The sequence below is a fragment of the Triticum urartu genome, chromosome 5A (assembly GCF_056163025.1).
Source record: "Triticum urartu cultivar PI428250 chromosome 5A, HENAU_Tu73, whole genome shotgun sequence".
Taxonomy (NCBI): domain Eukaryota; kingdom Viridiplantae; phylum Streptophyta; class Magnoliopsida; order Poales; family Poaceae; genus Triticum; species Triticum urartu.
This window is the reverse complement of record NC_141877.1, coordinates 214,563,305-214,591,116: the sequence shown is the minus strand read 5'-3', so window position 1 is coordinate 214,591,116 and position 27,812 is coordinate 214,563,305. Positions and strand designations below refer to the sequence as shown.

The window sequence follows — 27,812 nt, the reverse complement described above, 5'->3', positions numbered from 1 at the left end:
CTGAAAAACGTTAGAGAATGACTAAATGCATCAACTCAATTTCAAAATTTACAGCCCCATTTTGCTTTTTGCGCAGGGCCCATAATTCCTGTAGACGGCACTCGCTCGTATACACTAGCTGCAGCCAGTAATCCCTCAGATTCACAGCATGCCGCGACGCGAGATTTCCTTAGGACATTTTACAACACGAGGATAAAAGCTTCAAATACATCACAGCAACACAGGTGATTTAGGTCCTCCCCGTTACAGAGCACAAAAATTGTTGAGCAATGCTATTGTATACTCGTATGCCGCCCATTTATATATCTGACATCAAACATACACGAGAAACATTTTGGCTGAGACGAATAACAATTGGTCAGCCAATATACCTACCCATTGCAGACTCTGAATGTCACTCCACCGGTAATTATCAGTAACGTGATAACAACACTTGGTGCAAAGCCGGATACTGCACCCTGCAATGCTAATATCAGGTACGGAGTAGTACTCAAGTGGGGCAATATAATGATGTATCATCCATAAACACCTGAATAAAGTTGACAGGGAAGATTCTGAGGAACGGCCATCATAAAGGTTCCCCTCCGTTACCATGGATAACCTGGTGAACGAGCTTGTCTGGTAATCTCTTTGTCGCCTGAAATAAACATAAAATTGTAAATGGGTTTGTTATAAGGACAGGTCTAGTGAGCCCACATGGAAAATAGAAATGAACACCACAAGACTTGGCACGCCAAAAGATTAATCCTTCATCACGTTGTGCTATTAAAAGTAGTGCCCCCTCCCAAGCTACACGGAAGGTTCTCTTCTAAAAGGTCTCTTGCTTAGCACACATGGATTAAAACCACTTTGATCAGCTCCCACTGGGATCCAGCCAAATCCAAATGGATCAGCAGGGTTCAGCCTGGCAGGGGATTTATCCCGGACCACTATTTTCAGTGCATTCGGTTACACCTGTCCCTCAGAATCCCATCCAAACCCCTCAATCCCGGTCATTCGACCGGGGTAAAAAAACTACGCCTTCCAATCCATGATATCAATCCCGAGCCATACATTCTCTTCAGCAAAAAATAGAAGAAGAAAAAACAATACTCATCCGATTCCGCTTGCAATTTTAGAGGCCAAGGCAGTGGAAGAACAATGACCCCATATTCAGTGCCCCCTTATCGGCGGCTTTCTCAGCAACCAATTTTTAGGGTTGTTGGGTTCTTAGATATTGCTTTGGATTCCGACATCGATCCACCAGCAAGGGTTTTAACCCAATTACAAAGGAGATGAACACAAGAGGCTCTCAATCCATTGTTTGTTGAGCCTACACTTTGGTAAAGTTATAGATAAATAAAAGAAGGGTCTAATCAAAAGCATCATTCTCGGAAAATAAGCCTACACTTTGGTTTGAACTGCAGCCGTTGCATTGGAGATGGACGGCTGAGATGCTTGTCATTGGCGTGAAACGGAGTTGGCAACACATTCACTTAAGTTATGGGCCTTTGGGTCGCCAGAGAACGGTCAGATGTGCTAGGTACCACTTCCGGGCCTGACAACTCCCCCGGATCAAAGATCTGACTTGGCCTAAGAGTCCTCCCAGGCTGCTACTTCGATTGGAAAGTTAATCCATGTGATGAGCCATTGCACAGTACATGGGATATCAACTTCCTTTCTTCAGGGGGCGCGGGGGGGGGGGGGGGGGGGGGGGGGGGGGGGGGGGCGGGACAGAATGGTGCCATCAACTGCTAGAAGTGCAAGATTTGATTTGGCGCTGCTTTTGGCCCAAGTGGTGCTTCAGTTGGCTGACATGGAATGGGTCATGTAGTTGACAGCCTTCTGGAAAAAGCAGCTTGTAAGAGACGGAGTCAGGAAAGGAAGAAACCCACCAGGCCACCACCGCGTCGCCCTCTTCTGGCGGCTCGGGGGGAGAAAACCCTAGCCGCCACCTCCTCCCCTCTCCCTCCTTGTCTCGCCACTGCCAGAGGGGCTCAGCGGCGAAGCTTGGGCATACCCAAGGACGGCGGCGGGGCACAACTCCGGCTAGTTTGGAAAGTCGGTGGCGGCTCCGTTCCCTGGTTCCGGCGGCCGTGTGTGGTGTGTTGGTGGCGTGCAGTGGTGATGTGGGATCCTGGCGATGTGGTGATGCGTTGCTCGGAGCGCTCGGGAGATCGGGCCTGATCTGGTCCCAGCCGGGCCTGAGGAGGTGCGTGTGGCGAAGGGGCTCGTGGCAGGCGGTCGCAGGCGAGATGCATCTCGGTGGCAGACATGCTTGGGATGCCACCATCGCACAATGGACCTAAAGCCGTCGTAGCATGGGCTTCATGCAATCACGACGTCACCGTCGCCGCCACCATCGTCCCCACCACCATAGATCTTAGCCAAGATGTCCCCATGAGCAAACTCCCATTATCGTTTTTCGTTCTTGTCCATGTTCCTAGGATCTATGAACACGATTGCATGGTCCTTAAACTACTTTTTTGCTTCTTTGCTCCTCGACCGCCAATGCAAGCTTTTGCTCCTCAAGCTCAATATTTTTTCTTCGGCCTCTAATGCAAGTCTTTTCATCTCAATTTCAAGTCTTCCTTCTTCCGCTAGCACCTTCCTCTCTTCAGCTGCCGCCTTTGCCTTCCACTTCTCCTCCATCATCTTCATCTCATAGAAGCAATTCAATTTATCCTCCTTCCAGTCGGCCGCCAATGCCCTCTTCACATCCACCATCGCAATCAACTCTTCTTTTTATGCTCTAACACAAACATTCTTCTTGGTTTGCTTTGCATTTTTTTCTTCCATCGGTTGGACAAACGGAGTGGATGGGTTCTCAGATTTTTGCCTTGCAGGGCATTTCATCGATCATGTTGGCGTCGCTCCAGGTCTCGTCTGAATCCAGCTTGGCGTCAGCCGCCGGAGGTGGAGGGGATGGTCCCGTGGCTGCAACAAACACAACAGTAGTCGTCCACGTCGCGGAACGCCAAGGGGGGAGCTTCCCAGCGACCGCATCCTTCTTCGTGGCGGCCACCGCGCTATCACCACCTTAGCTAACTGCCGACGGCCCGTTTGTCGGTTGGCTGGGACAAGGACGGTATGGTGGTGACGATGGAGTAACCCGCGACTGAGCTGGCTCAATGAGGTTCTTGCCTTGGTGCCGCCACTTTGGTCCTAGCACAGTCAAATTCGCGGCCAACGGTTGGTCCCCGGCACTGGCGAGGGTGGCTGGGGGTGCGGCGGGGTGAGGCTTTTCATTCCACTGGTTATCAAGGCCGGGGGCAGCGGTCAGGAAAGCTGCGGGCGAGCAGGAAGACACGTGCCTGCCTATTTTTAGGACTGAATTTGAGAGAATGAGGGGCATTTTGTGTGTGTGTGTGGGGGGGGGGGAGCCATATTCAGGGGATTCAACTTTTTGAGGCATCTGCTAGCTGCTGCTTAATTTCCTAAAATAAAAACAAATACTCTGATAAGTTTCATGCACTAGCCAATGCAACCAAAAGTCTGAACTGATGGAAAGGGCTAGGCAATCCACATACACTTCAACACCCCCCCCCCCCCCCCCTCACATGTGATGCGGGAAGTCAACACGTGAATAAGCTCAGTGTCACACCTGCTACGATGTAGCGGTGGACTAGCAAGGAGAAGGAGTAGCACAGGAGAGTTGTGGGCTGAGCCCACTGGGTCTGGCTTGGGCCGCATGTGGCCAAGCCGTCCGTCGTGTGTGTGTGCCTGTACTTATGGAACCGTCCTCTGTTGGACAAGGCAGCGAAGGAAAAGTCTGAATTATTCTCATCTCCTTCTCCAACCTCACCTACTCTCTGTTCTTCCTCATCCCCCACTCCGATCCCCTTCCTGTGGCGACGATTTCATCAATCGGTCGTCACAATTGGTAATCAGAGCCAACAATTTCCCCCAAAAAATTTTGCGCCGCAGCATCCTCAACTCCTTTGACTGATCGGTAACATCCACCGCTGTCGGTGGGAATTCACTCCGGTGAGATCCCACAAAATCCACAGCGGGGTTCGATCTGTTCGGGGCGGGTACCACGGCGCCGTCCAAGCCTTCCGTCCAGACCCGGCAACTCCTCACTGCCATGGGGGAACAAACAGCAAACCTCACCGCCCTGATGGAGAAGCTCTTGTCCAGATTCGATGAAGAGCAAGCTCTGGCGACCAAACGCGCGGAGACACAGGCCACGTTCAACACGCACGTCTCCACCGAGCTGCAGAGCCTATCCAAGCAGATCGGGCTCACGCAGGCCGACGTGGATGACGTGCGCAAGGCGACTTCTCCGACGGCTTCCTCCGCCATGGCATTGGCGTCGCAGGTGGACGACCCCTCCGCGGCAGGTTCCCGCACGCCGGCGGCCACCAACGGCATCCAGCAGCCTATGCCCCCTCCAGCTCCACCCGCCCAGCGCACCGCACCTCCTCCGAGTGCCCTGCCTATTCCGCAGGCTTTTGGGAGCACGGCAGCCATCGCCCGGCTCGCCAACGAAGGGCCTCCCCTGCTCACGAGGCCAGATGCGCAGTTCAACTTGCAGCTGCCCAGCACACCGACGCCGCGGGATGAGTACTCAGTCCGGCCACCCAAACACCACTTCCCCCGCTTCGATGGTGATGCGCCCCGCGTCTGGCTGGATCGCTGCCTAGCATACTTCGAGCTGTATAGGGTGCCGCCGCACAACTAGGTCGCGACGGCGACGCTCTATGTCGAAGGGCACGCGGCACTGTGGCTTAGAGCCTTCCGTCAGACACATTCAGATATTACTTGGGAGATGTTCCGGCGTGCAGTGGTGGAGGAGTTTGGCCCAGAGGAATTCGAGTCAACGATGCACAATCTTCTTCAGCTCCGTCAGACAGGAACAGTGGTTGAATACAGACAACAGTTTGAGGTTCACATGTATAATCTGATTGCCCTCGACTCGACCCTGAGCTCCAAATTTTTCGTCACCCAATTCTTGCTTGGCCTGAAGGATGACCTGCGCGCCGCCGTGCGTATTCAGGCACCCACCAGCATCACCAGGGCGACAGTGTTTGCCAGGATTCAGGAAGAGGAATTGGAACTTCAGCGTTCCAGATTCAGACCGCCATCTGCAGGCAGACCACCACCATTGTCGGGCATAGTACCACCACTAGGACGGCCACCTCCTGCACCATCAGCGCCCTCTCCGACCGCTCCAGCACCGCGGATCGCCCTAGCACCAAAGCCAGCCGCGGACGACTTCGGGCGTGAGCGGCAGTTGCGGGATTACAGACGCCAACACGGCCTCTGCTTTCGTTGCAGGGACAAATACTCCCGTGATCATCAATGCAAACGCTCTGCTCAGCTACTGACGATTGAAGTGGGCGATTTTGGAGAAGTACTCTCTGATGATGCAGTGCATGCCCTGGAACTATTGGATGAACCTGCAACCACCGATGCTACTTGTTGTCTCCTATCAGCTCACGCCGTGGAGGGCACCGAAGCACCAGAAACTATTCGACTGCGTGCCACAGTGGGTGATCAAACTATGTTGCTACTCGTCGACTACGGCAGTACGCACAGTTTTGTGAACTCCACATTTGCTCAGCGCATCAAAGCTCCAACAACAGATATTCCAGCAATCAAGGTTCGAGTCGCCAATGGACAGAGCCTGAACTGCACGGCTATGGTGCCTCAGCTAGCCTGGACCTCCCACAGACATACCTTTGCCACAGACATGCGCGTCCTCGATTTAGGAGGCTACGATGCAGTGCTCGGTGTGGATTGGCTGGGACAGCACAGCCCAATGCAGTGTGACTGGAACCTGAAGACCATGCAATTTGATCGTCAGGGAGAAACAATTAAGCTGACAGGTGTGCGCACTGGTGATCAACATCAACTCACAGCCCTAGATGCTGCAACCTTATGGCAAATGCATGACGCTAACGACATATGGGGGGCAGCTTTAGTGGAGATTCAGCTAACATCTGAGACGACATCCGACTCTGACACGCCTACTCCGCCTACCATTCAGCGCATCCTGACGGAGTTCAGTGACATCTTCGAGGAACCAACCCAACTTCCTCCCCATCGACAGTATGATCACGCCATTAATCTGGAGCCAGGTGCAGCACCTGTCAACTGTCGACCCTACCGGTACTCTCCGTTACAGAAAGACGAGATTGAACGTCAAGTGGAAGAAATGCTTCGCACGGGCATCATTACACACAGCATGAGCCCCTTCGCAGCCCCGGTGCTCCTGGTCAAGAAGAAGGACGGAACATGGCGTTTCTGTGTGGACTATCGACGTCTCAATACCGTCACAATCAGGAACAAGTTTCCTCTTCCTGTCATCGACGAACTCTTGGATGAACTCTCTGGTGCCGCCTTCTTCTCCAAAATTGACTTGCGAGCGGGGTACCATCAGATTCGCATGCGTGCGGGCGATGAGGAAAAGACGGCCTTCAAGACACATCATGATCATTTTGAGTTCCGCGTCATGCCCTTCGGCATCACCAACGGCCCGCCCACATTCCAATGTGTGATGAACTCGGCGTTCGCCGGGCCAAATCGTAAGTTTGTGATCACTTTTCTTGATGACATTCTCGTCTTCAGTCACACCTTGCAGGAGCATGAAGCTCATCTACGCACAGTCTTCTCCATCCTCCGTGAGCATCAGCTATATGCCAAGCTTTCCAAGTGTTCGTTCGGGCAACCCCAAGTCGAGTATTTGGGCCATGTAATCTCCAAAGAGGGCGTGGCCACGGATGCGAGCAAGACCAGTGCCATGCGCGCGTGGCCCACACCGACAAATGCCACAGAATTGCGCGGGTTTCTAGGCCTCACCGGCTATTACCGCAAATTCGTGCCGCATTATGGGATTATCGCCAAGCCCCTCACTCAGCTCCTCACCAAGAAAGGCTTCGCCTGGTCGGCACAAGCACAAGCAGCGTTCGATCTGCTCAAGGATGCCATGGCAAGCACGCCTGTCCTGCCGTTGCCTGATTTCTCACGCCCGTTCTCTATCGAGACGGACGCGTGTGACACAGGGGTGGGCGCAGTCCTGGTGCAAGACGGCCACCCAATCGCCTACCTCAGCAAGGCTCTGGGCATACGCAATCAGCGTCTGTCGATCTACGAGAAGGAGTTCCTCGCGGTGATCATGGCCGTGGACAAGTGGCGCACTTACCTCCAGCGCGCCCCGTTCGTCATTGTCACGGATCATAAAAGCCTCTGCCATCTCGGCAATCAACAATTGGAAACAGAGTTGCAGCGCAAGGCCATGTCTAAGATGGTGGGTCTCCAATTTTCTTTCAAGTACCGCCGCGGCGCGGACAATGGCGCAGCTGATGCACTATCCCGCGTCGGTCACCTGCTCTCTCTGGATGCCCTCTCCATCTGTCAGCCCCAATGGCTCCAGGAAGTAAGCAACTCCTATGAAACTGACACGGACAGTCAAGATTTGCTGCAACAACTCGCTCTGTGCAGCCCGGATGATCAAGGTTACGAATTACGCCAAGGCACCATTCGCTTCCAGAACAGGATCTGGATTGGCGCCAACACAACCCTACAGACCAAATTGATCAACGCATTCCATGCAAGTGCAGTTGGGGGACATTCGGGAGTGACCGCAACTTATCAACGTGTCAAGAAACTGTTCGCTTGGCGGGGTCTGAAACAAGCAGTGGAAGACTATGTTCGTCAGTGTTCTATCTGTCAGCAGGCCAAGCATGAACATCTGAAAACACCTAGACTACTACAGCCACTCCCAATTCCATCAGAACCGTGGCGGGACCTCACTATGGATTTCGTCGAAGGATTGCCAGTGTCCGAGGGCTACGAGGTGATTATGGTGGTGGTCGACCGCTTCACCAAATATGCCCACTTTGTTCCTCTTCGCCATCCATTCACAGCAACAACAGTGGCTCGAGCATTTTGGGATAACATTATCAAGTTACATGGAGTACCCCACTCAATCGTATCGGATCGCGACCCGGTTTTCACCAGTGCAATGTGGCGTGCTCTTCTGGAGGCAGCAGGAACAAAACTCAGCTATTCCACAGCATATCACCCGCAGACGGATGGTCAGAGTGAACGAGTCAACCAATGTCTCGAGATGTATCTTCGGTGCGCCGTACACGACCAGCCAAAGAAATGGCGACAATGGTTACCTACTGCAGAGTTCTGGTACAATACCACCCATCACTCCTCGCTGAACACTTCACCCTTCCAAGCGCTATATGGCCAGGAGCCCAACTTGGGAGGACTGCCCACACTGGCCCGCACGATACCACAGGATACTGATGCAGATTTGGATTGGGCTACACATAATGAACAACTCCGTGTTCAGCTGGCCCGGGCTCAAAACAGATACAAGCAAAAGGCTGATCGCCACAGGACAGATCGCTCTTTCCAAGTGGGTGAACAAGTTCTTCTGAAGCTGCAACCTTATGCTCAATCTACTGTGGTCAACCGTCCCTGCCCCAAATTAGCATTCAAGTTCTTCGGACCATTCACCGTCGAGCAACGGATCGGTTCTATGGCTTACAAACTGCAGTTACCATCAAACAGCCACATTCATCCGGTCTTCCATGTATCACAGTTGAAGCCATTCACACCTGACTACTCTCCGGTCTTCTCCGAATTGCCTCGTCCGCCCGACCTGACTGCTGCACCACTACAACCCGAGTTGATACTGGATCGCCGCATAGTCAAGAAAGGTAACACCTCAGTCGTGCAGGTCTCTATTCAGTGGTCCTCGCTCTCTCCAGATTCGGCAACATGGGAAGACTACACCGTCCTACGTCATCGCTACCCCAACGCTCCATGCTGGGCTCAAGACGCTCTCGCTCAAGGGGGGGAAATTGTCACACCTGCTACGATGTAGCGGTGGACTAGCAAGGAGAAGGAGTAGCACAGGAGAGTTGTGGGCTGAGCCCACTGGGTCTGGCTTGGGCCGCATGTGGCCAAGCCGTCCGTCGTGTGTGTGTGCCTGTACTTATGGAACCGTCCTCTGTTGGACAAGGCAGCGAAGGAAAAGTCTGAATTATTCTCATCTCCTTCTCCAACCTCACCTACTCTCTGTTCTTCCTCATCCCCCACTCCGATCCCCTTCCTGTGGCGACGATTTCATCGATCGGTCGTCACACTCAGAGGTATGGCTCAAGAGGAATATACATGGACACAGAGGGGGCAGCAACAATTTCTGAATAAATTGCAAAGGCCAGGACTTGAACTAAAGACCTTAGGTCCTGATACCATGTTAAGCTTCATGCCCTAGCCAACGCAGCCAAAAGTCCCAACGGATGGAAAGGGCTAGGCAATCCACATATACACTTCAACATACTCAAACTTGACTTTCGAGGGGTCTGTTAGAGATGCTCTTAGGAATTTGTGCCCGTAAGGTTGAAGTTTGAGGTAAACCATGTCAGCCATTTGCAGTGTTCTTTCTTTCCTATGCTTGTTAGGATGCTTTTCCAGTCTTGCCAGAGCTTGAAGAAGATTCCCAAACTGAATATCACTTCAGTATATTCTCTGTCAGTAGAAGGATTGTTTCATGTTCATGTAGAAGTGACATCTCTGCAATTAGGGGTGGTGGTCTGCCATACAATGCTTGAAAGTGAACCGTTTTGAGGGTGGCGTCAAAGCTTGGGTTGTACCACCACTCAGCCAGAGGACCAATTTTGTCATTTATATGCGTTTGTTGAAGGACATGCTTCTCAGGTAATTTTTGTTGGTTAATCCTGGCACGTTAGCTAGTCTAGTTAGGACTTAGTTTGTGTACTGTTTCACTTCCCATTTTTAGCTGTTCTCACTTGGCGCGTGAGACATACATGTGGGAGCTACGCCCCACACGAACGAGCTGAACCCAAGCCCAAGTCAGTGGGATGGCACGGAAGAATCGGGTGCGGAACACGATCAGCACAATCGTCTTTCCTTTTGGATAAATAGAAGGGACAAGAAGAAAATCTGCAAGCAGTACGCAGCACAAAATTCTCATGTGTTCCATGTGCTTGCATTCTGCCTGATCATCTGCGGCGGCATACCGCACTCCCCCAGCAGGCCAAGTCCCCGGCAACAGAGCCCCTGTAGCTCATTCACGACGACCTTTGTGGGCCAATCTCACAGCCAACGCTATGCAGGAGGTGCTACTTCCTTCTGATTGACGACTATAGCCACTTAGCGTAGTTGGTTCAGCTGTCGACTAAGCACAACCATCGTAGACCACGTCTTTACATCGCCCCTCGATTTGATTCAGGTAGGTCATCGAGGGAGCCTCTACGATTAGCCAGCTTCAAGCCCCAATCAAGCATGACCCCGGCGAGACATCCATGGCTCTGCATCCGCCGCCCCTAACGCAGGCAGTGGCCTGGGATGGTGGCCAGTAATTCAATTATTTTAGACGCAGTTAGGTTTTGTTAGAAAAACCAGTTAGTTATGATGACCCATCATTGCGGCTGTAATTTCCGTGATTGTAGAGCAGTTTGCTTTAATAAAATAAAGGATACACTTTCACTATAGAAAAAAGGGAGTTAGCTTTCTGTGATGTAGTAGTCGTGACTGTAGCCGCAGCAGTTCGATCTACAAAAAATAGAACAGTTTGCTTCTGAAAAAACTTTCACTTACAAAATGGGAGTTAGCTTTTCTGTTATGTAGCAGTTCGCTGTGTAAAAAGGGAAAAAGTTGGTGAGAAAAAAATGCAGCTGTTCACTCAGGCAAAAAAAGCAACAATCCGCTACTGAACACTCAGACAGTTTGCTATGCAAAGAGCCGTGGAAGTTAACTCATCCAAATTCAGAAGTTAGCATGTAAAAAGAAGTTGGATTAAAAAAAAGGAAGTTCAATATAGAAATAAATCTGACATAAAAATGCCAGCTTGGAAGTTTCACAATGTGACCTCGGGTAGTTCACTCGTTAGGTATGATCAGTTCCACTTCCTGGTTTCCAGCAATTATGCATTTGCGTGCTATAGCAGTTGACTTTATATTTTCAAGTAGGCGAGATGTGTTTTAATATAGAATGCGTGCACACACACACACTCACTTGATTTTTTCCTCTGCTCTTGCTACTAACAGAATCAAGCAAGTGAATCAGTAAGGTGCTATGTAAGATGTAGTGTGATGTACACCATGAATTAAAGCTAAAGAGTAATAGGACAGAAGACCTGGAAATGCCTCATATGCAAAATTGGCTCACACCCAACCTCCGCAACCAATTTCCCAAGGGAAGTCTTAGCATTCAATCGACTAGCCTGATAAACAGATAAACTGTTGTCTTCACCAGGAAGCTGCTGGCAGATTTTAAGTAGCGACTCGAGAGAATTCATCTGCGAACAATGGAACATTTATATCATGAGCCCACAATTAATCATCGGAAATTCAGGGTGATACCAGGAAACACATTGTACATTAACTGCCAGAGAAGATCACACATTTTACAAGATCAGAGCAACTGAACAACTGCTACATTACCAAAACAAACAACAGTCGACATCGAACCTGCTCGTATGAATACTTGAGGAGTTCCAGATGAACATAATCCAAAAGAGGGCGAAACATTAATATAGAGAGCAAAATGAATTTATGACTATGACAAAATAAATTTATTGATATTATGTTGAACTCATTGAATGTCAAATCGCACATTATCAGTAAAAGAAAAGGGAGAAGCCAGACCTTCATGTAAGGGCATGATGCACAGCCACCATGGATAGAGCACCCTTCACCAGAAAACACACCAGGCACAATATTAATCTGTTCTAAATCATTCGCTACTGAAGAGCCGAAATGATGGGAATCATCAACAGATGTCTTAGAAATTGCGTCTGACGAAACAGGGAACACAATTTCTACTTCAATGCTAGCACCTTCTTTGGAAGATTCATAGGAGTCAAATAATTGCCGGACAGCAGCAACAATCGAAGTGATCATTCCTGATTCTGTTCCCAATACAAACTGAAGATGATCATCAACATCCCGATCCAGAGCTTGCTTCAAATGGTATTTAATGAAATCTAAGATATTCTGAGTGGATCCAACTACTCCCATTCCCCTCGTCTTTGCTTCCATTGACAAAGAAAACATTTCTCCTGGGACTTCAAAGTGTGCAGTTAGAAATGCATCACAGTATTCCTCCTTTATTTTCTCCACAACTTCATGGCCAAACATATCATGCACAATACAGTTACCATTCTGCACATATATATATGCAAACAATTGTCATACATGCAAAAACTGCAGAATTAGAAGTACGATGTTATGATGTGTGTGAGCACCCCGGTGGGCGAGAGGTGGCAGCCGCCATACCTTGATGCGGTGCAAAAATAATATAGTATACCTACGCATAATGTGCTATCGGGTATGCTCGTTGACTCATTGTATCGCTGATAAAGTCACCGTTCGGTGGAATGGGCCACACAGACGCAGGCCCATGAGGCCTTGAACTACTGAACCAATCGCCCCATACCGCATGAAGCCAGCCAGCGACCCGAGACGCACTCCAGCACATGCAACAACCCTAGCGAAACCTCCACGCTTTGCTCTTTGTTTCTTACCGTGGCAGCGGCTAGTCAGGCCAGGACGTGGTGGGCGACGAGATGGCCGACGGCGGCCATGGGCTAGGCGTCGAGCAAGCGTGAAGGGTTGCGGTTGGGGCCTAGCAGGCGGCAGTAGCCAGTTTCCCAGCTCGCCTCCTTCACAGGTCACGGCCGGCAAGCAACAGTGCGGCGTGTCGCCACACCTATGTAGTGTTACTATTCATCACACAGGGTGCAGAATAAGTTATTCTTCACCCGAGGTAATCTTACAATCGTTTTTTAAATAAATTAAATTTGGAATACAAATAGTTACATTCATAGTGATTCCCTATGTAAAATTTGGCATAAGACAAATATATAGGTCATAAGACAAAAAATATAGCATTTTATGTGTATTTTACACTATGTTTTTACGTTTGTAATTTTATGTAACATAAAATAATTTTTACGGTGATTATATATTCTCTTACGTTCTCTTTTTAGGTCTAAAATAAGACAAAATTTACGAAATGTAAAATTACGGTGTATTGATGTTAAAACAGAGGGGGGTGAAGAATAATTATTCCTCACCCAGGGTGACGAATAGTCAATCCCGCCCCATAATTACAAATGTAAAAACATAAAAAGCAATTTTTCTGGTCTTATGACCTATTTTTTTTCTTATGCCAAATTTTACGTAGTGAATCAATATGAATGTAACTATTTGTATTTCAAATGTAATTTATTTATGAAATGATCGTAAGATTACCTTGGGTGAAGAATAACTTATTCTGCACCCTGTTTGGGGCACCTAGGTACCCAGGCACCTTGCCTAGATGTCGTTCGATTGCATCGTGATTGTGTTGTGATGATGGGAATATGGGTTATTGGATTTGATCTGTTAACAAATGAGCTCATATTTTAATTTATATCTTTGTCGGAAAAAAACTTTCGATACTTGTTTGCATGGTTTTGATGCGTGTCAATTATGTCAATAGATTACCTTCCATAGATGTTTGCATGGCGTACCTTATATGGAAAGAGAAATCTGATTATTTAATGTGCGTCACAATTGTACATTAGTGAGATCAAGTCTATACCAATATAAAAAGACCCAAAGGGGCAGATCCAATTAATCTCGGCCATCAAACCATGCCAGTCCAACGACCGACATTGCTTCAATGGTGAGCTCTCAACATGTTGAGTGTGCAATTGATAGCATACCAAATATCAACATCTATATTAATCTCATAATTAACACGTAACTGATATCCTACCTAATATCAACGCGAAGTTGATTTTCTCCCTAATATCAACGTGCATTGCACGTGCTCATTTACTAGTAATAGAAAAGCTTCCATACTATTGCCATGTAAAATATAGTAATAACTTTTAGCACTTCATATGCAGGGATTTTTATGTGAGTATATACTCATTAGATTTTTCTGTATGTATATATCCCAACATTTCTCTACAGCTACGTTCCCGGTGTGAAATATACGAGTTCATACCTCAATAATAGAGATATTATACCTAATTGTTTTTCCATATTCCCCTAAATCTACATACCCAGGCGTGAAATATATTAATATATACGCCAATAATACGTAGGTATTATACCTAATTGTTTTCAAGTACATAGTCCAAAAATAAGTGGGTATGCTTAATTGAATTATATGCGTACATACCCCAATATTTCTCTACAACTATATACCTATTCTGTACAACTACATACCCTGGCGTAAAATATATGACTACATACCCCAATGATACATAGGTATTATACCTAATTGTTTTTGCATATTTCGCTACATACCTCGGCGTGAAATATATAAGTACATACCCGAATAATACCTAATTGTTATTATATGAGTACATACTCCAAAAATATGTAGGTATTATACCAAATATATGAGTACATACCCCAATAGTATGTAGGTATTATACCTCGGCGTGAAATATATGAGTACATACCCCAATAATACGGGTATATACTCGCCAAATGATATGAAATTGGTAGTATCCAATACAATTACGGATATGAAAAATTGAGAGTACTCAATATACTTTTAGGTATGTGCATGCTCATCATATTTATCTACATGCGCATACCCTCACGTGAGAATTATGAGTACATACCCAATGATACATAGGTATTATATGTAGTCACAAAGCGTGTATGATACCTAACTTTTTTTCGGGATGTATGTCTACGCAAATATGAGAGCATGGTACCGAATCAATTTCAGTGTATAGTCACAAATACGTAGTGTACAACTTCTGCATGAAAATGTATGAGAGAAGGAAAGCAATAAAAGGAGATGTACTAATTCAGGGAATTTCTCATACATGGAAAGTCTTGCATGCAAATACTAGGAAACAAATCAGAATTTCAAGAAACTGCACTAACGGGTTGGACCCGATCAAGGTGCCCAGGCACCTAGGTGCCCCAAACATTTTACATATATATATATATATATATATATATATATATATATAGGGAAAATACATCCTACTACCGGGTGTAGTCACACCCATGTCTCATATACTACCATGTGGTAGTATATATATTACTTTATCATTTTTAGTATGTTCATATACTATATCTAAGATACTCCAAAGCGAGTTATGTGAAAAAATTGGATGTGAGCCCATGTTTTTATCATATTTGTGAAATACGTACATATTTGTACATAAAAAGGAGTATCATCAAAATATAATACATACTACCTAAAAAATAGTATATATAGTTATATACTACCTAAAAATTCTTACATACTACATACTACGCATACATACACTCCGGTATGATGGATACTATCTAAAACGTACAAAACAAAAATGGGAGTAACTACACCCGGTAGTAGGAAACATTTGTCCTATATTTGTGTGTGTGCAGAATTGTTGCTATCATAGCTTACTGAAGAAATAGTTATCTTAGCCACAAGCCTTTAACTTGTGATTCATGCCGGGTAGGAAAGGAGAAAAAGGTGAAAGCATTTTGCTGATATTTTGCAGTCCGTTCGGCAGGAAAAAGCTGCAGAGGTGGGGGCAGCGTACTGGGTGGTAGTCCAACTAATGCATACAGTTTGAGCGTTGGGTTAGGACATCTCAACGCCGTGCCGCAAATCCCCCACAAATTCCGGACCACGGTGTCCGGGCCATTTTTGCCATCCAATGCAGTGCCTCATATGTCCGCGGAAGGAAGACGACTCTGACGGAAGCGGCGACGTCGACGGAGCGGACTACGGAGATCCCGCCGGCGGGAGGCCATGCTTATGAGTGAGATTTTAGTTTAACTTTTGGATGCCGTGGAATTAAGATGATGAGCCATACAATGAAGTTAATGGGAGAGAGTCATTGAGCACTGCTTAAGAAGAATGACAAGCATGACCAAAAATCAATTTGCTTTCATGCCTGGGAGGTCGACCATGGAAGCCATTTTCTTGGTACGACCACTTATGGAGAGATACAGGGAGCAAAAGAAGGACTTGCATATAGTGTTCATTGACTTGGAAAGGCCTATGATAAGATACCGTGGAATGTCATGTGGTGGGCCTTGATGAAACACAAAGTCCCAGCAAAGTACATTACCCTCATCAAGGACATGTAAGATAATGTTGTGACAAGTGTTCGAACAAGTGATGTCGACACTGACGACTTCCCGATTAAGATAGGACTGCATCAGGGGTCAGCTTTGAGCCCTTATCTTTTTGCCTTGGTGATGGATGAGGTCACAAGGGATATACAAGGAGATATCCCATGGTGTATGCTCTTTGCGGATGATGTGGTGCTAGTTGACGATAGTCGGACGGGGGTAAATAGGAAGTTAGAGTTATTGAGACAAACCTTGGAATCGAAAGGGTTTATGCTTAGTAGAACTAAAACCGAGTACATGATGTGCGGTTTCAGTACTACTAGGTGTGAGGAGGAGGAGGTTAGCCTTGATGGGCAGGTGGTACCTCAGAAGGACACCTCTTGATATCTGGGGTCAATGCTACAGGAGGATGGGGGTATTGATGAAGATGTGAACCATCGAATCAAAGCCGGATGGATGAAGTAGTGGCAAGCTTCTAGCATTCTCTGTGACAAGAGAGTGCCACAAAAGCTAAAAGGCAAGTTCTACAGGACGGCGGTTCGACCCGCAATGTTGTATGGTGTTGAGTGTTGGCCGACTAAAAGGCGACATGTTCAACAGTTAGGTGTGGCGGAGATGCGTATGTTGAGATGGATGTGTGGCCACACGAGAAAGGATCGAGTCCGGAATGATGATACACGAGATAGAGTTGGGGTAGCACCAATTGAAGAGAAGCTTGTCCAACATCGTCTGAGATGGTTTGGGCATATTCAGCGCAGGCCTCCGGAAGCTCCAGTGCACAGCGGACGGCTAAAGCATGCGGAGAATGTTAAGAGAGGTCGGGGTAGACCGGGAGGAGTCCGTTAAGAGAGACCTGAAGGATTGGAGTATCACCAAAGAACTAGCTATGGACAAGGGTGCGTGGAAGCTTGCTATCCATGTGCCAAAGCCATGAGTTGACCGCGAGATCTTATGGGTTTCACCTCTAGCCTACCCCAACTTGTTTGGGACTAAAGGCTTTGTGTTGTTGTTGTATTTTAGTTTAACTTGTCAAAATCATCCGGTTTTAATGTAGTATGTCAAACTTTGCATGAATTAGGTCCGGTTTGCACGAAATTCGTCCGGTTCGTTCAATTTTTGATTGAAATGCGGACTGACGTTTCGGGCATGTGGTTGGGTGGCCGGCTCCCGTATCCACGTGGTGGAACCTTCAGGTGAAACGGGGAAGGGCTGCTGCGGGTCTGCTGGCTGCTGTTGAGCACGCGGTGCAGATGACGTGACAAGTCATGGGCATGTGGGCGGGTTTGTAAAGGTTTTCGTCCAATTTTCTGCTAGTTAACTGGGCAACTCTCACTTTCTGCTTATAACTAATAAAAAAATGCAGTTGCACTGGATTTTTGGCTAGTCATACAATGTGCAGGCATGAGTACCATACTCTAATGTTCAGTTTAACTGCATAAAATGCATGCAAGAAAGTGAGAATAGACTGTCTAACTTAGCACAGAAAAAGGTACAGAATCAGACAAACCTGATAGTAATGAAGACGTTGTAATAATGAACTTATAGTTTTCCTGTTGTGATCTGGATGTATCTCTGTAATCTCTTCATCTGACATGATAGTCATTCTCTTAAATAGGTCTGCTATGTTCGCACCCATATAGGAATCAGGACCATACCAGACATTAAGATCTGGTATTTCGGCAAATGCCTACAAGGTAGGTGGACAAGTGAGCATAATGATCTAATAAAGAGATAAATATAATAAACCTTGCTGGAAAATAATGCAATGCAAATCCACCAAGATATATAATACTGATACAAGTCAAACGACTACCTGTAGTATAGTTGCAACAACATTGGAAGAGGTACAGGTTATCGTAGGAACAAGTTCATGAGTATGAGCTTTTGTTTCCAGTGAGGTATTGATATAAATGACATGTAAAGAAGGAGGAGATCTTGATGCCGTCTTAAGAAAATGTGTATAAGCAGAACTTGAAGCAGCATCTGCCAAGGAACAACCAATTTGCTCGCTGGACATTCTATAAACACCAACCTGCGTACGAATCAGTAAACGAAGGGGTGAGAGACAGAGCGAGAGAGATGGAGGGAGGGAGGGAGGGAGGGAGGGAGGGAGTGGGGGTCAAATAAATAAGACATAAACAGCTGTGGGTTATCAAAACATTGGGAATTCAAAATATGATAGTGTCCACTAATAGTTAGGTTACAGTTCTCTAAATTGCCAGTCTTGACTGGTTTTTATAATGCAGTAAAGTAACAACAAAACAAAATTAATTATGTCAAGAATCCAGTCAAAAAACAACAATGACATATGATGGTCCCATGTAACGCCATTTCACCAACAGGATATATCGAAGTGCATATAAATACTCCCTAGAGCTTAAGGGCATCTCCAGCCGCGCCCCCAGGAAGGCCTCCCCAGGCGATTTTTTCGCGCCGGCGCCAAAAAAACGGCCCAGTCGCGCCCCCAGGAGCCCGATTTTCGCCGGCCTGGGCCGAAAACAGCGCCGGCGGACCCAGGCCGAACCCGGCGCGCTGGGGGGCGTCCGGGGGCGCCGGGGCGAACTGTTTTGGCGCGAAACAGCCACGGGCCCGCCGCGTCAGCGACACGGCGCCTCGTCTTCCCCCAATGGCCTCGGTTCCCGCGGGAAATCAATGCCAAGGCTGCTGCCGGTCAGCCTTGCCATTGATTCCTCAAGGGCGGCGCGTCACGGGACGGCGCGCCGACGCCTCCCCTCCCTCGCACGCGTACACACGGGTGTGGCGCGGCTATATAGCCGGTGGCCTGCACTCGCCTGTGCCCACACCAGCCCCGCCCCTCGCCGCCGCCCAGCTCCTCCCTCTCCCTACCTCTCCCGAGCGCCGCCGCCCAGCCCCTCCCTCTATCTCTCTACCTCTCCCGAGCCCGTCGCCATGGCGGAACGCTACCCCGAAGACGAGGCGGCGGCCAACGGCTTTGGCCGCCGTTCGCTCCGCAAACAGGAGTCCTGGCTCCTGTTCCAGGCGAACATCCCGGCGCCGCCGGACATGCGCGCCGGGCCGACAGGGTGGAGGCTCAGCGCCGGGGGAGTGCCCATTCCCCCGTTGTCCGACGCCGTGGCGAAGCCGAAGTACTTCGCCGAGGAAGTCGAGGTCGTGCGCGCCTCCCTCACCGACGCCCAACTCTCCCTCCCCCAGTACGCCGCCGACAACCACGCGGCTTGGGCGGCGTATTTCGAGCGCCGCCAGCAGCAGCGCTTGGCGTCCATCAACGGCGCGCCGGTGGTTGGCGGCCGGCAGAACAGCAAGGGGCGCCACCTGTGGTGGGGCGTCCCCGGCCGCACACTCGAGGGCGTGCTGACGTACCTCGAGGGCGGCAACGACCCGCCGTTGGCGTACCCGGCGAGGGCGGCCGCCCCGGCGCAGCACCGACGCGCCGGGCCATGGGCGCCAAGGAGGTTCGGGTCCTCCTCCCGATCTTCATCGCACTCCTCCGGCACTCCGGCCCTGCTCGGCGTCAAGGCCGAGCCCGCGGCGGAGACGCCGCTCGGCCGGCGCACTCGCAGCGCCGGCATCGTCATCAACGAGGGCGGCCGGCGCGCCTGCGGCCCTGGAATGGGCGCGCAGGGACTCCATAGCGATGGAGAAGGAGCGCCTGGAGAAGGCGAAGGAGCGCCAGCGCGCCGCCCTGCTTCGCTTCGCGGAGCGTCGACGCGGCCGTGACGAAGGCGGAGTCGTCGTCATCTGCGACAGCGACGACAACGACGACGATGCGCCGCCACCAGTCCGCCATGGCGACGCCGGGCAGGGGTCCAGCAGGGGCGCCCGCGTCAAGGAGGAGAAGGCCGACGACGACGATGGCGGCGACTTCAGCCAGTTTTTCCTTTAGATTAGTTTATGTATATGTGCTATGTAATGAAAATCCGCAAACTTCGCCGAAATGTGCCGAAATTTATCGTGTTTGGCCGAAATTTATCGTGTTTGGCCGAATTTTATCGTGTTTTAGCCGAACTTCGCCGAACTTCTTTTATTTTAAAACGTGCCTGGGGGCGGCCTTGGGGCCGGCGGCTGGGGACCAACTCGCCCCCAGGCCCAATTTTTGCGCCGGCTCACCCCCAGGCGGCGATTTTAGGCGCCCCCTAGGGGGCCAACGGCTGGAGATGCCCTAACTCTTGCGCTGTGTTGTGTCCACAATGAAAACATATATAATACCACAAGACTTCGCAATACATAGTGAAAGACTGAAAATCAATGATACTAACTGATAAAAATACCTGAGTAAATCCTGCTTGATCAAGTATTGCACGGACATTTTCTGACATGAAGTCAACACCTAGCACAGCGATATATTTGCATCCTGATTCAGCCATCTGAACAGCACTATCTGCCATTACCAATGAGTCGGATATGTGAATGTGGGGCCATTGCCTCTTTGCAGCAGTTAGTATGCCTTGCACCTCAGGATCCATGTAGAAATGGGCCACAATTCCAATTTGTTTCTCTCTGAGGGCATTCACAAGCTCAGAAATCTTGGACTGGTCAGGAGATAAAAACTTCGCCTGCAAAATTAATAATTAAAACTAGTCAACATGTCTTTATATTCCATGAAGAGACAGCAACAAACTTACACTACAAAATATGTAGCATTTAACTTATCTTTCATTTGCTAAGATTTAAAATTAAAACTTAAATAACTTTGCAGATATCAGCATCTTTCAGTGGACGTTTAGCCTTTCACATTTTTCTCTCAGCTACTCCCTCCGTCCCATAATATAAGAGCGTATTTGTGTCAAAAATGCTCTTATATTATGGGACGGAGGAAGTATATTGTAAGGTTTAAGGTTTGTTATTCTTAACTTGATGAATGGTCTATTCCATAAATATCAAAAAGTGATAGTCGGTGCCTCTTTGGCAAGGATTTTCCTGCCTAAGTAACAACATCTCCAATAGATGGTTTCTTTCAGGTCGTTAGGAAGATCATTCACATCATTGAATTTTTGGTAGATTTAGAAAGAAAGAAACTGTAATCTCCAACAACAAATGTTCTTATGTCTAGATCTGAAATATCTCACGTGCGCCCTTCTAAGAAATGGAGGTGTACTATTGGACCAATAGTATTGGAAGCACCCTTATTAGAGCATCTCTAACAGATGATGTATAATAGGGCAGCCAAAAATAGTTTCAGGGCACCAAAAAGTGGGTTTAGGGCAACAGAAATTTTTAGAACTACCAAATGTTCAAACTGAAACATGAATTCAAACTTAAACACAACGACACGAGTTCAAACTTAAACATAAAGACTCACCACCATATTTCGTCTCAGTACTACGCACACACTAATCATCATCCCCGCAATCGACACGGTTCCAAAGCTCCATGAACGACTATGTCTCACTATCCAACTCTTCTTCTTCGTTGTCATCGAACTGGAGTTTGATCACCGAGGGGTCTGCCTCGTCCTCCTTCTTGATCACCCTTGAGGTGCCAGTCTCGTCCTCCTTGATCGCCTTCTTGCCTTGTGTGTCCCTACTAGCAAAGAACTCGTACTCCGCCTGCGCAAGGTGTGGATTTTCCGCGGCGAACCTCGCGAGAGCCACCTCATTGCTCTCATGGACAGAGCGCTGCTACATAACTAGGCGGTCTTCCTTCTCTTGCTTGCGAGGCACAAGACGCATTTCGGGAGCAAGGAACTCCGCCGCCTCCTGGCTCGTGACTTCCGCAAAGTTTAGCTCGAACTTCGGCTAGCGGTACCTCCAAGCCACGGTGTCATAAGCGCGCGTCTCAAAGGTCCCAAGCCAGTGTCGCATCTTGTCGCACAAGATCTCCACGGCGTAGCGGCCGGACGGCCGTTGTCCAATGCCGCGGAAGCTTGTGTTGCTCATGGGTTCGGCGTTGTGGCGCGGCATCCTCGACGGTGGTGGTGGAGGGGCGGCAGATTCGGTGGTGTGGTGGCCGGCCAGATGCAGGGGCGGTGGATCCGGCGACGGGGCGGTTCGGCGGTGAATCCAGCGATGGGGCTGTTCGGCGGTGGCCGGAATCGGTTGACGCGACGGTGATGGCGGCCGAATGGGGTGGAGCGGTGGCCGGACGGACAGAGAGGGCGGTGGTGGTGGTGGCTGGATTCAGCGGCGGGGTAAGGGGAAGCGGCTGCAGGGATGAAGTTTCATGAGACCGGTTGGGCTGCACGCAGCTACAAGATTTGTTCTGCGGCAGCCGGCTGCTGCTCTATATTTGCAGCACTCGAGGCCAAAAATATGTGGCTGCCCTAAAAAAATTGCAGCACGGTTTAGGGGATAGAGCAGCTGCTGGAGCACCATTTTGGGGTCCAAATGCCATCTCCAACAGTTGCCCTAGGGCACCAAAAATGCTTTGGAGTAAAATTTGGGTCATCAGAAAGTGATATTTTCGGCACCAAAAACTGTCCAACTCCAACAGCTGCCCTAAAATAGGCACTATTCAAACATATTGTTTTCTCAAACCAACATCGAAACTACTTGATCACATTGCATACTTCAACAAACTCCTGAACATTCATAGTTCTAAACATGCAACGATCTAAACATCCAAACATAGTTTAGAAGATGGTACTCCTACCCACATACTACTCGTCATCGTCATCATCAGCCTGTGTGTCGACAGCGTTCCAGTGCCATGGTCTCCTCTCAGAGGTACTGGACTCCTCACTCTCGCCATTGTCCTCGCTCTCGTCATCGGACTCGAGCTTGATCACCTTGGAGGGGCCAGCCTCATCCTCCGTCTTGCGCTCATTGTCCCTCTTCCAGAACCACTCCTCTGCCTGCACGAGGTGCGGATTTTCCGCGGCGAACCTCGCCATCGCCGCCTAATCACTCTCCTGGGTGTCCCTCTGCTCGAGGATGATGCGGGTCTCCCTCTTCGCCATGCAGGACACAATGTTCACTGATGGACCGATGAACTCCGCATTCGCCTGGGTCTCGATCTCCGGAAAGTTGAGCTCCGAACACGGCCAGCTGATCCTTCAAGCAGCAATGCCGTAGGTACGAGCGGCGATCTCCGTCGTCTCGAAGGTGCCGACCCAGTGCTGCTGGACGTCACAATGTAGCTTGGCGCCGTAGCAGTTGGACTACCACAGCCGAACACCGCAGAAGCTGGTCTTGCTATTCCGCGCGCATTTCAGCAACATTGTCGGTGATGGCGGCCGATTGGAAGAGGGGGCGACGGATGCGATGGTGCGACACGGCGCAACAGCGGTAGCGGTGGGATTCGGTCGGTGGGGCGTTGCGGCGCCACGGCGGTGAAATGGGGTGATGCGGCGCCGCGGTGCGGCCGATTGGAGGAGGGGCACCACGGATCCGGGCGGTGGGGTGGTGCGGAGGTGGCCTGATCCGGCCGGATTTTCAAGGGCGGCAGTGGCACGGGAGGGTTTGTAGCTGCGAGAGGTTGCGGGAAGTTTCTGACTATGGGAGTTAGGCTGCGCACGCCTCGTTTTTAGCTTTGCGGCAACGGCGCGACTGTCGCGCCTGCGTTACCTTTTTTTGGGCCACCCTAAAAAATTTTGACACAACAAGGGTAGCTGTTGTTGCAGCATTTTTGGCCCCAAAAGCCCTAAAGAGCGGTTATGCACTAATATAGGGCAGCTGTTGGAGAAGACCTAAAACGGTTTTTTGGGCAGCTGCCCTATTACAAATCATCTTTTGAAGATGCTCTAAACGGTTGATCCTTCTAACTGTTGCAGCTCTTTTAGGCAAAGTAAAGACTTGCATCTTTTTTCCAAAGAGGCGCCCTTTCATTGTCAGAAAAGAACGAAGCATGTAAGTAAGAAATATGTGTGGTGCATACTGAATATGCCCAAGCAAGTCCACACAAAGTAGAAGATAAGGCCAACTCCACCGCGCGACCCCGTCCTGTCCGGCCCCGTCCGTTTGGGGTAAAATGGACAAACCGGACGGCCCAGCGCGCGGGAGCAAACGGACTTTTGTCCGTTTTGTGTCTGCTTTCGACCCATCCGCGGCCCAAGTTTGCGCCGCTTTTGGGGTGAAACGGGCACCACGCGGATGCGCGGGCCGTCTGCGCGTGTCCTCCCCTGGCCCGCCCGTCGGTGGCCAGGGCGGGCCTTTTTCTATCCGCCCCCCTCCCTCCCCCCGGTCGCACCCTCCTCCACTCTTCCACACTCCTGCCGCCGCCGCCGCTGCCATTGCAGCCGTGCAGTTCGGACGCGCGCTCGCCCAGCCCCTTCCCCTCGGCGCCGCCGAGTTACCCAACCACGGCCACCTGGTTTGCGCACCCGCCGGCCCGATTTGGGGCGGATCTGGTCGGTCTTGAGCTCGCCCGGCTATGGGAGGCCGGGCCGCGCCATGGACTGGCCGGGCACCTCACCGGAAGGCCCTGGCAGGGCCGCAAGGCCACATGCAGGCAGTGGCTCCTCCTCTAGCCGCTCGGATCTGCACCGTCGGTGGTCCACCGGCAGATACACGAATGGCGGTCGGCCAGGCTCGGTGCTTGCCCAAAAGCTCGTCGGCGCACCGTTGCCACTCATTAAGTGCGACCACTGCCCAAGGATGGTCGTGCGCCGCGTGTCTACAATGCCGGAACATCCCGGATGGGTGTTCATCAAGTGCTTAAACGATGGGGTATGTGCTCTTTTTAGCTTCGTTTTGTGCTCTAGATTTGACTAGTTGTGCTAACTTCAAATTTTATTGTGTAGCATGGATGCAAGTTTTGGTATTGGGAAGAAGAGTACATCGATATATTGATAGAGCGAAATTTAGTACATGTTCATGCACTTTTAGCTAGCATAGAGGCTGTAAATGAGACAAGTGCACTTGTTGCTAGATTAGAGGCTAGACACGAGACTAGGTGTGAGGAAGCAACATCTACTTCTGGCTTGAAGAAGAAAGGAGGATGCCAGATCGAGCCTCCTCCACAGATCAACAATGAGTGCATCGAGAAGGCCCTAACCCAACTCAAGGGAGTAGTTATGGAAGTTGGGTATCTTCTAAAATGTATTCTTGTGGTTCTTGTTTTCTTTGGTCTTGCTTTACTAGTCAAAATGTGATGATGTATTTTTCATGTACCAAAAATGAATGATGAAAAAAAATTAAGGACTTGCAAAGAAAAATGTACGCGGACAGGATGCGGCCGGGATGCGGCCACGTGCTGGGCGCACGGCCACCGCATCCCAGGACAGGCCCGGACACGACCCATCGCCCTACCCAAACGGACAGAATCCGGACAAAACGAACGTCTGTTTGGGGTCGCGTGGTGGAGTTGGCCTAAGAGTCACGCCGACACAGGCACTGTCGATCCGATTATTATAGCCATAAGTCTCCATTCTTGACCATACACATAGCTATGACCACATCGCAGATTCTAGAAAAAGGAAAAAGGCGAAACGCAACAACCAATAGAAAAGCACCTTTATAATTATCCGATGCCATTATAGTGAGGAAGGTCAATTTGCACCCAGCTTTGGCAGATTCTACATCATATATTCAAGCCCGCCACTGCTTTCTTAGCTACTTCCTCCGTTCTGAAATAGATGACCCAAATTTATATTAACTTTGTATTAAAAGTTAGTACAAAGTTGAGTATCTATTTTAGAACGGAGGGAGTACTTCTTAGTCAAACATGTGAGTACTAATTTCCAATTTGTGGAGACATGGACACGTCTTTTCCATGAGATCATGCAGAAAAACCAACTGACTAACAGCAATAATAAGCTAGCCGAAAGAAACAGCGCTCACCTTGGCCTCGGCGTAGCTTCCTTGCGCGCGGACGGCGCCGTCCCGGCCGATCACGAGCGACGGGAACGGCTCCCCAGGACGCCTGCCCTCGCGCGCCGCAATGGCTGCCCGCGCCCGCTTCTGCATGCCGACGAGCACGTTGTGCCACGTATTGACCCGGGACCGCGCCCCCGCGGCCACACCGAGCGGTGCGAGATCGGCGGGGTCCACGTCGAGCACCTCCTCGGGGCCCGCGCCGTCGAGCGCGGAGACGAGGCAGGAACAGTACCCGCGCGAGAGCTCGGAGTCGGAGTCGGCCGCGAACCGCATGCGTCCCGAGCGGTCGCAGCTGCCCAGGAGCCAGACCTGCGCGACGCACCCCATGACGCGGTTGGCCGCGACGCGGTCCGCCTGGGGCAGCCGCGGGAGCGCGGCCGCGTACGCGAGCAGGCGGCGCGCGCGGTCGGCGTCCGGGAGAGCGCCGAACTCCTCGGCGAGTAGGCGGAGGCGGAGGCGCGGAGGAGCGACCTCCTCCTCATCGGACGCAGTGCACGGGAGGGGCGAGGGCGGAGGAGAGGCGTGGGAGTGAGAGCAACAGACGGCAAGGGAGCCGCGGGTGCGTGGAAGGGTGCGAGAGGGGTTGAGTGGCGGGAGGAGGCGGGGCTTCGTGGAGAAGGCGACGAAGGAAGCGACGGCGGCAAGGGTGGAGGTGTCCATGGAGATGGAGGTGGTGTGGTGCGGGGACATGGAGGTAGCGCGTTTTTATTGGAAACGGCTTGAGATGGGTGGGAGGAGGCGGCGTAGGCTGTGCGCGTCCTTTTGTAGGGGACCGAGGCATGGTTCTTGATCCGGGGCTGGCAGGTTTTGGTTTTTTTTTCCTTTTTTATTTAGGCTGGTTGTAATGGAAAGTATCGTATATTAATATCATACATATATGATATTAGTGTATGATACTACATCCATAATGCAAAGTATAATATGTTGGTATCATAGAATACTATATTTATTATCCTGTATGACACAAAGTAGCACATCATTTAATATGTTACGGTATCATGATATGATACTCAAGCATTTTTTTCTTTATTTAGTTTTATGTCATCTCATCAAAATTACTTAGTTGGCATGCATGATACTATTATTGCGGGCAGCCTTAGATTGTCAAGGGTTGGATCTTATTGAGAATGGTTAAGTCTACTATAGGAATATATACGTTGATGTTTCTTGATTTATTTGCATATGCATCTTCACATGAAGTTGCATGTCTCAATTTAGTTATTTGTTTTATTACTGTGAAATCTGCAGGCCGTTCCACTGATGCTTCTAGCCCTTGTACTCTCTTTCGGTCACCGAAAGACCAAAGACGTGGCTGCTCGATCAGACATGTCTCCCTTCCGAAAGTGACTGAAATATGTATGGTATGCGTTGATAATTTATGTTGTTGGCTTCGAAATTGCATCTTTACTCGGGATCTTAATTACCTCAGTCTCCCCAGCACGTTGTTGGTGTTGCCTGGTCATACGGTCTCAGGTGTATACACATTTCTCTCATTTACCTACGGAGCTATGCTTTCCTAAATTCGTCATGCCTATTTGCAAGCATCGTGCATTGCTATATCAGTTACCCCTTGAAACCTATATTTGGTGTCAATATTGTTTATTTTTCTTCTTTTGGACTTGTGATGTTCGGCCTAGGTTGCCAAAGATATTCAAGGAATTGTGAAATAAAAAGAAATAATAAATTTGTTTCTTGGCCGCAACGCATGGAGACCTTGCTATAGAACATATACAATTTCAATTTTTTTTGGTTGTTTATTATGCATGTGTTACTTTTATATTTTAGCAATAGTTTGATCATTCAACTGAATATGCAGGGTTTCACAATAGTGAGCATATGAATTTTGTAGTTTCATAAAATAAATCAAATATGAGAGATTGAAATATAGAAGTTGAGATTTAGAAATGTCGTTGGAGTTAAAACAAGTTATCCGGGAGAACCTTTATAGGGGAATCCCATGTGCATAGATTCAGGGGAGATAGTTTGAAAGAGTTGTTGGACTTGCTTTAGCTCCCATTACCAATCTATA

General features: G+C 49.4%; 1 protein-coding gene across 3 annotated transcripts; it reads right to left on the bottom strand.

Annotated features, from left to right (window-relative positions):
• Window positions 1-8: 8 nt before the first annotated feature.
• On the bottom strand, window positions 9-26,533 carry LOC125508478 (quinolinate synthase, chloroplastic-like). 3 transcript variants are annotated; one of them, XM_048673199.2, is made up of 8 exons: window positions 25,748-26,533; window positions 20,300-20,584; window positions 17,863-18,081; window positions 17,557-17,736; window positions 11,613-12,128; window positions 11,102-11,263; window positions 530-637; window positions 9-458 (listed from the first exon to the last, which is right to left on the bottom strand). In XM_048673199.2, the coding sequence occupies exons 1-7, from the start codon at window positions 26,471-26,473 to the stop codon at window positions 569-571; spliced, it is 2,157 nt and encodes a 718-aa protein (XP_048529156.2). In that variant the 5' UTR covers window positions 26,474-26,533; the 3' UTR covers window positions 9-458; window positions 530-568. The 3 variants fall into 3 exon arrangements, with proteins under 3 accessions (XP_048529156.2, XP_048529157.2, XP_048529155.2); XM_048673200.2 differs by having other exon boundaries at window positions 9-451; XM_048673198.2 differs by having other exon boundaries at window positions 9-637.
• Window positions 26,534-27,812: the final 1,279 nt, after the last annotated feature.

Excerpts from the sequence above, each read along its gene's own strand:
- LOC125508478 (XM_048673198.2), bottom strand. The coding sequence starts at position 26,473 with ATGTCCCCGCACCACACCACCTCCATCTCCATGGACACCTCCACCCTT. Across the intron at positions 12,129-17,556 it reads AACGTCTTCATTACTATCAG|AATGGTAACTGTATTGTGCA; the intron begins GTTTGTCTGATT and ends ATATATGTGCAG. Across the intron at positions 638-11,101 it reads TGCATATGAGGCATTTCCAG|GCGACAAAGAGATTACCAGA; the intron begins GTCTTCTGTCCT and ends TGTTTATTTCAG.